This window comes from Rhodamnia argentea, chromosome 11 (genome assembly GCF_020921035.1).
Source record: "Rhodamnia argentea isolate NSW1041297 chromosome 11, ASM2092103v1, whole genome shotgun sequence".
NCBI lineage: Eukaryota > Viridiplantae > Streptophyta > Magnoliopsida > Myrtales > Myrtaceae > Rhodamnia > Rhodamnia argentea.
Genome location: NC_063160.1, coordinates 17,438,164 through 17,447,346, shown reverse-complemented (window position 1 = coordinate 17,447,346; position 9,183 = coordinate 17,438,164). Strand labels below are relative to the sequence as shown.

The window sequence follows — 9,183 nt, the reverse complement described above, 5'->3', positions numbered from 1 at the left end:
TATCCATGATATTGTTCATGTTGATGAGCCTTAATTGCAGCTAGTTTTATATGAGTATACCTTGTGGCTTTACGAGGGGTTCGTTCTTGGCGTAGTAACTCACAAGTTTTATGTTGTGTTCATACCAGTAGGGGAGCAGATGATCGGTCCCTTCCCATATGTCGCTTTGGATACAGCTGATGAGCCTTTTGTCATGGAGAACATCGTCCTAGAGGAAAATCCGTCCGAGGAGGAGCCTATGCAGGAGAGTTAGGCTCGTCCACATATGAAGACTGAGTGGAAAATGAAGTCTTTTTCTTTTGGTCTGGCAGTTAGTAAATAATATGTAGAGTAGCTGCCCGAACCTCGATCCTAGAGCAATAGCAAATTATGGGCAAGAACTTGAGATCAGGTCTCAAATGATTGGGCCATTTCTTCATGCACTGTTTTTTGACTCTACCTCCGGTATCTGAGCACTATGAGACCATTTTTTTTCATTTCATGCATCCTCAACCAACATTGTCAAGAACCTGCACATAATTGAGAATCTAAAAATATATACAATCAATGTATAAATTTCTTCAATCACATATCACCCTCAAAATTTTGAAAAAGAATATGCCTAGAGATCCCGACGAGGAAATTAAGCTAAAAACACATATATCAAAAGAAAAACAATCAAAACAAGAAGGAAAAAAAAAATAGATGAAGAAGAAAAGCAAGAAGAAGGGAGAAAAGGCACGATCTTAGTTACATTGTCAAATCATTGATTTCTAAGAGGAACATCTATTGCAAGAAGTTTTGATCATAGAGACCAGAGGAGAGGATTGAGAGTTTTATTGAAGGCTTTGTCCGCTCAAGAAAACGAACGATTTGAAAAAATATTTTTCCATAAACGACCCGTTTGTATCGCTTTGAAACAATTAGCCTGCGAATTTTTTTTTATTATCACCATAATTTTACAGCTAAACATTTTCGTGGAAGATGAAAAGTATTTTCATTTATTTATGTTTGCAAATGATATAAATGATCATTTTAAAGAAAATATTTATCAAATTATTCATTTTTCATGAAACAAAACAAAGTTTAAATGAGAAATGGATGGTTATTGTATAAATTTGACAGAACAGAAAAATGTTTAGGACTCGATTAGCATTGAGGGAGTAGAAATATTACAATTTGAAAAGAACTAGAGAGGAGGATTGAATGTTGGATTTCCTTCCAGAAAATAGGACCTTCTTCAAAAGCTAATGTGCCATAAATGTTTACTCTTATAGGAATATGGATTGCTTCCTGCTCTTAAGATTGATCAAACAAAAGAAATACATTGAATGTCAAGAATAGTTCAAATATCACATTAAACAAATAAAAAGTCTGAGGAGGACATAGCGCAGTGAAACTGAAGTTTATGGGCTGCCGATATCTTTTATATATGACCAAAGGTTCTTTTTGGCGATAAATCCATCTAAGAATGGTTTTAAAAATAACAAGGGCTTGTTCTGACTCAAGAACAACGCCAATGTGACCCAAAAACGAAAGAAAAGTCTTCTTGGCCGTCCGATGCGGCTTGTGATACTGCAAAGAAGTTTGACTTGATTCTTCCAAGTTTCAACGGTCAAAAACTTTCTGCACCACAACGATGAAACTCGTGCGAAGTGCCGCCATGACACATTCGATGCTCGAGAGAGAGGGTTAACTTTGGGATGAACATCTCCGCAGAGTTTCCATCCTTTTGCACTTAATGTTGAATAAATAAATAAAAGGAGCACAGCTTGATTTCCATGACATCATAGCTACCTCATAGCACTAAACGTTTCATAACGGATTAAACGTTCTGGTCTGAAATTATGTGGATACTCAGCAAAGATCAGTTCAGACGGAAAAGAAAAAAAAAAAAAGAACGAAAGTTTTTTTTTTCTTCTAAATGGCCACGAGGTTTGCTAATCGAAAGGCCGACAGCGTAACGAGGTAACTCTCACGAGGCAGCTTCAGTCATCATAAGTCATAGATCGAAAAGCAGAGAAAGACACTTCTAGCCCCTCGGTGCCTCCATTGTATCTCAACGAGGATTGATGGTTGGGATGAATGTAGCACCTGAGAAAAAGCTTATTAAATTGATTTAACCTTCTTACGAAAAGAACATTTACTTTGAATAATAATCAAAGCACATTTGAGATTTTAACAGCCCCGCTTACGAGGCAGGGTTTCCGAAAAATTCAGGTTCTTGCCTTGACATCTTCGAAGTGCCCATGAAGAAACTCAGTGAGTTGCATCTCAAATCAGTGAACTTTTGCCCTGAAGTGCTTTCTCTCCTTTCTGCCAATCCTCATCTGTTGGACTACTTCCATTTCAAATTCTCATGTGCGATACCTGAGGTTCTCACCAAGTTGAAGTTGGGCCATTGCTCACAAGGCTACAAGAACTTTCACAGTGATGATAAGAACCGCGATTCTTTGAATTAGGCCTCTTTCTTCCTTGTCCTAATGTGCTAATGTTGACTGTTCTAGCAATTTGTTGCTCGATATAATTTTTATATCCGTCAAGATGGGAGGACACACTGTTAACACCTGGACATGTAATGGCGATGACTAGTTTGACATGGAATTTTGCTTCTCGTGACCGAGATCGATATAAGTCCATATTTCCTTCGAGAGGGAAGACAACTTCCCTAGTCTTTGCTTTTACTTTCCTCAGGATACGCCAGATTCATGATGGATAATTTTAATTTCCATTGTTGGGGCTTTCCTCGATGCTGGTCAAGCATTATATCAAGGTCGTGGTTCATCCATTCTTGCAGATTGATTGTTTTGTTTTGGCCCTAAATAAATGTGCACAGCCAAAGAAGAAAGAACAGAATTGAAAGGTGCTCAAACAAATGTTACTCCTGTAGATTCACAAACGAATCAAGAAGAAAATGAAGGCGACTTTCATGGTGGGAAGCAATGGATACGCACGGCATTTTGGGTTTACTCTGTCAATGTTTTGTAGTTTGTGCATTGACTATTGAATCTGATTTCAAGTGGCATTTGATTGATGATTAAGCTGCTTTGTGATCTTTCAGTAACTCAGCCCCCGATAGATGATGGTACTTGAGGTCTGCTTGGAGGCCTACTGGAAAGAACGTTTGCAAGCAGATGTTTCTCTCTGATCATGCTGCCAGTTGGTTCAGGTTGAGTCACTAGTCGTTTAGGTTGCACGCCATATGACGGATTGTCCCTACCTTTTTCATGCCATCAACAGGAAGTGGAGATGCTTCGCTTTCGCTTTAAGGTATCATTTTCCATCTTATATGGTTGCACACTTGCTAGGGCCGCCTGCTTTACCAGGATCCATACGTTCTGGCAATGCTTCTTGAACCTCCTAGGTGAACAAGAAAGGACCGCAAGGCGAAAGCGATAATCATGGATTGTCTGATGATAGTCTGCTGCTGCTAATGTTGTCGGAGATGATATGGAGTAATAATGGTCCCGAAGGCTTATACCTATACTCTTCTGAGACTGTGATTGTTACAATCGACACATGAGGGAAGACAACTTCCCAAGCCTTTGCTTTACCTTTGGGCAATTGTATTTATTGATCTACCAAAAGAGAGGTTATTTTAGGAGCACTGAGTGCATCAGGTCAAAGGCGGTTCTCTTGATCTTGAACGGTGCACAATGCACATAGGGTGCGCCAGAGTTTATCTTATGAGTTTATCTTGGCCAAGATAGTCAATCCAATGGCGCATCCCTCCATGATCGCCATGACCACGAACTGCGCCACTTCCATCGCTTTACCATCCATCGTCACCTCCATCTCATCCCTCGTCACTTCTCTCTCTCTCTCTCTAGCAAAATAAGCCAAAACCTTCATCCTCTCATTGATTGCGAGTTCTAACCAAGAACAGATGAACGAAACAATCTCTAGATCAATACACAATTCAGGCTCACATCCATATATATACTTGTTGCTCGCCTAGAACAGAACAAGGTGTAGCTCCCCTATAGAGAGTGGAATATAAGCCGCTATAAACATTATGACAGCAATAATTGAATCACCATTGCTAGAAATAGAACGCTATACGGAGAATAAAAGAGTTTGTGCATCCGATTTCGAATTTATTTTACTTCAAGCGGAATCATGATGGTCAAGCGCAATATCTTCTCCTCTGTTACCTTCTCGTATGACTAGCTTGATGAGTTGCCCCTCACTTTCTCTTAAATCATTATGTGAGGTGTTTTCTCGAATCGTTAGAGTTAGAGAGGAGACTGAGCGCTATTTATAGAGTTCTCACTGGGTTCCTCTCATCACTGGCAGATTGAACCTGCCCACACTAACTAGGCCTCATATTAGACTAGTTAAGAATTTTTTGTATCTTATCTTATTAGACCAACATGTAAACGTGAATTAATCCTATAAAACGGTAGATTTCAATCTCAATTAATTTAAGCTCACATTAGGAAAATTGTAACATACTCCCAATTCGGGTGAATATCAATTGAAACCGTATGGAAAGTGCGATCTCTATGCCGGTCTAGAGATTATTTTTAACACTAATCCAATCTCATAAAATCTAAAACACCGAATCTTTTGGAATGGTGCACAATGCACATAGGGTGCACCAGAGTTTATCTTGTAAGGAATTTGCATATGATAAACAAGGGATCGGAGATTAAGAGCAATTGGTAAGCTTAACAACGAGATGGGATTCAAAGAAGCATATTTGTGAATGTCATATAATAAGCAATCAGACCAAGCATAAAAACAGAGTCAAACAAAACCGTTCGAACAATGGGTATAATGGACCTCATGACTCAATAGTTCCCGATCAAGGGTTCAGGTCTAATGAGACTCTCAAAAGCCTTAAAGGTGGGGAAGTGACCTGTTTCACTAAAATTGTCTTATCCTTGACAATTGTTTCCTATAGAAAATGCAAATTGCGAGCTTCAAACATGAATAAATCGCTTGACCATCCGCGACTAAAGAATTGAAAATTCAAACTGCAGCTTATACCCTCTCATCTTGCTATAGTAACAAAATCTTTTACTTATGTATGCATCCACGAGGCTAAAATGGTCAAACAAAAGTTCCTTTGTAGATAATTGCCAACTTCCAAAGTCTTATATTCACTCACTAGCTTTGTACATAACGAAAGTAGATAGGGTTTGATCTTTACCTGAAAAGAGGAAGTATTAATATGAACTCTTCCACTAATACTTGCGAAAGGTTTTGGTGACGACGTGAATAATTCTTAGTCAGCCTCATTGTAGAAATTACATGCATGAATATTGTTCAATAAATCTTCAATCCCCTTACCTTTCTTTTCTTGTTTTCATCTAGCACATTAGCTAGTAGGCTAGATAGTGATAGAAACCTTAATCCGTGATCGATGATGTCAAGACAACCACAGAAAAACTAACCCAAACACATTAGTAATAATATTAGACCTCTCCTAGGTCTATCACATAAACCCTGTCATAGTCATAGACACCCTCACATATGGTTATATGCGAATAAACAAAAGATGTCTCTATCTTAAATACAATTACTAGAACAACACCATTAGGTCTAAAATAGGCAAACTCGGAAAACAAATAAGTTTAACACAAAGACAACATTTAGAGATTACCTACTGGGGTATTTATGAACTCGAAATTAGCCACTTTGGCGAGCCATAATCTCGAGCAAGTCTAGGTCCTTAATCTCCTGACGGTGATAGTCATGATGGTGATAAGGGAGATGGTGTCGGCGACGATCACCATCCATCGCCATCTCTAAGTCCAGTTCACTTCCATTGTCAAATCTCCCTCTTCTCCCATTACCGTCACCTTCACTCAGCATTTGATGATAATGATGGTCCTTCACCTGATAAAGCCCAAGATTCCAGTTCCCATCGACCATTGGAAACCGAAGTAACTGCTGGTTGGCCTCTGAGCTGGCAGAGGTGACTGGAGGTTGTGGCGATCCGGCACCTGCTGGGGGCAGTTGGTCGCTTCAGGCTGCATGTCTGAGCCATAGGAAATAGCGCCTGTCGACAAGGACAACGATCGCTTCTCAATCTTGGGGTCGCAACTACAAGCCGATGCCGGTTGATTTGGAGGAGATGCAGTAGTGGCACTCTTATGTAGTTTTCCAAAAGGTTGGAGTTGTTGCGCGGAAGCAACTTGCGCCTAGAGAATTGCCTGCGCTTGGTGGCATTCCAGTGATTTTTAATTGTATTCTCAGTCCTTCCAGGCAATATCTTGGCTATCTCGGCCCATTTGTTCCCAATCTGCTTGTGTGCCTGAATCAGGATCTTGTCTTCTTTGATGCTCCATGAGTCCTTCTGCTAAGAAAATGATGAGAACCAAACGACGAGGAGGAGGAGAGATAGAAAAACTTACTCTAGGGAATGTGAGTTCGGGATTTTGGCGAAGTCCTTAATTTTGGTAATGTGTCTTTGATTACACTTCATTAATAGAATCGACCATTATTTGATATTCAGTATTAATTGATCAAATAGGTTACAAATTGTTTGTACTTACGTGCAGGTGTAAACTGTTTTCTTGTTATATATTGTGGTGAAGTTGCCTTGACCCCGCCCCCCCAAAAAACCCAAAAAAAAAATATCATAGTTAATGTATTTACACTATTCTAATATAATCGTGGGTCTTATTCATGTAAGGCTTAATTGTGGTGTATTCCTTAATTTTTTTGGGGCAATTTAATAGATGCACGTTGTTAGTTAACCGGAAGAATTTGGAGGTTCATCAGATAGACTTAACCTTTGTCTTTTTTCTTAAATTTCTGCTGAGCTAGGGTATGGAAGTGCACGAAGGGTTCAATGCAATTTGGTCAACACTAGAATTTGGAATTTTCTTTTTTAACGTTTAATAAGAATAAAAGCATCTTTTGAGATTTTCGCAGCCCTGCTTATAAGGCATGGTTTCTGCAAAATCCGATTCGCATGGCCACTCATCACCATGCATGTCTGTTAGTTGTCGTATATGGACTAAACGACGCAGGATTAGTAGTGTATCGGCAAACTTTAAGAAGTAAGTCAACCAAAACTTAATAACGACAAAAGAAAGTGACGAAGCCACGAGTTCCGCATTAACCGGACGACATGCGTAGATAAAAATAGGGAAATAAAATCATTTTTTTCCGGGGACTAATAAAAAGAAATGCGTATTCTCATTTATGGTGAGAAATGCATATTCTCATTTATGGTGTGTATGGATGGTGTGATTATGGCATGAATTTATGATAAATCACAATGGAAAATCTCAACGAGTGTTGAATGCTCATATCCTCTAATACATATACATATACATATCTTATATCCGTCGCTAGATATATTTCTATGTGTGCAACTCATTTATCAAATATGATCAGTGATTCTTTTATGAATACATGACTAATTGAGTATGTTGGTCAAATGTAAATTCATATAATGGAAGGTATAATGGTGGTAGAGTCTAGAGAAAGGGAAAATTATGGGCAAGAAAAAACATATTCTTAAAGGAAAAAAGCGATAAATAAACCTTGATATCGGGCCTCAAATGGTTATGCCATCTCCCCCTGCACTGTTTTCCAGCTCTGCCCTCCAGCATCCGAGCAATCTGACACCACTTTTTCGGACCACGCATATCAACCAATCTTGTTAAGAGCCTGCACATTAATGAAAAGAAAAATATATGCAAAAAATGAAAAAAAAATATTCGGTCACATCTCACCCCTAAAATTTTACACGAAAAAAGAAAACCCAGAAGCCTAACAAGGAAGATAAGCTAAAAACACGGATTATTAAAAGAAAAACAATCAAAATAAGAAGGAAAAAAAAATAAATGAGGAAAAAGAGCAACAAAAATAAATAAAAGGGTATGTTTTTAAAGTCTGAACCTGTCTTCTTCAAGCGTCCACTGGCCTTTGACCACCAAGGGTTCCTTGTCAACTTCACTCCGTCTCTTCTTCTCCGTCGTCTGCTTCTGCAGCTGCTGCGGCAGACCTATCACCACCTCTCTCTTGCTCCGATCATCACCTCCGCCATCCCCCTCATGACCCCGTTGGCAGTCCGAGCTCACGCCACCCGAAGAGAACTCCTCACTAAGCCTCTCGTCCAGTGGATCATTCAAGTCGAGCAAAGGCATGATCTGGCGGTCCACTGTCACCGGATCATGATGACAATGGTGATAGACCGAACCATAGCCGAAGAGGCTCTTGAACTCGACCTGGCCATGCGCCGCTACCCCGTCGCTCCTGTCACCGCTCTCCGGCGAACTTTCCAAGGATGGAGGAGGAGGAGGAGAAGGGGTGGGCGGCGGAGGCGGAGGCGGAGCACAGAGGTCGAACCCTTTGGGGAAAGTTGCGGTTGGGTGAGGATCAAAGGATGTGTGATGAAATGGCGGGACAAGCCGTGGGGTCGAGACCACCTGAGAGAAAGGGTTTGACGAGGAACCTTCATTTGAGAAGCCGTTGTCCTCGTCGAGAATGTCGGTGTTACGGCTATGGAGGAGATTATAGAAGTAGCCATTCACTATCGTCGGAGGAGTCTCGAGGTCGAGCGAGAAGCCGTCTTGGGGTTTCCGGGGGGAATTTTCCTGGAAAGTACCCGGATGGAAAGGTAAATCATCTCGGAAAATGGAGGAGGGGGTGGAGGAAAGGTTGAGCTCCATGCAGAGGGAGAGGGGGGAAGGAGTGGGTGAATGCTGGTGGATTCTGTGTCTGAGCTGGGGCTTTTTAATAAGGGAGAAGAGGGGGGCCAGGAAGGTGCGATGGCGTCCACGTTGATTTACCAAAAATGCACTAGGAACCGACGGTCAGGATCGAGCTATAAATTTAATTTTGGGCCTGGGCCAGCCTCGATTTTGATCTGTTTAGTGGGACCCATCTGCTAACGTGGCGCCACATTTCGATCATTGAGTGAGCTGATATTGCATTGACGTGGTGGGGCGGAACAACCTAATATTTCTTCCATTTTTGAATCTTATGTCAAGGTATAGTGGGACTCTTGTCGAGTCTTATGAAAAAAGTGCGGGTTATTGTATGGTTTGTGCGCTCTGATCCAAAGAGCGTAATTCAAACACAGTTTTGCCAATGCACCTCAGTACTGGCAAATAAACTCGACTATGCTCAATTTAAATATTCAAATTCTGACACTACAATTAAGCTCTACTGAGAGTAGGATTTTCCAAACTTGAGCTCGACTTAAATAACTTTCAATAGGGTCGAATTTGATTGGACATG

General features: G+C 40.5%; 1 protein-coding gene across 1 annotated transcript; it reads right to left on the bottom strand.

The window, feature by feature from the left end:
* Nucleotides 1-5,788: 5,788 nt before the first annotated feature.
* LOC115733724 (transcription factor MYB118-like) lies at nucleotides 5,789-8,087 on the bottom strand. Its single transcript, XM_048273057.1, has 3 exons — nucleotides 7,840-8,087; nucleotides 7,482-7,608; nucleotides 5,789-6,283 (listed from the first exon to the last, which is right to left on the bottom strand). Exons 1-3 carry the CDS (start codon nucleotides 8,085-8,087, stop codon nucleotides 5,789-5,791), a joined length of 870 nt encoding a protein of 289 aa, XP_048129014.1.
* Between the last annotated feature and the right edge of the window lie 1,096 nt (nucleotides 8,088-9,183).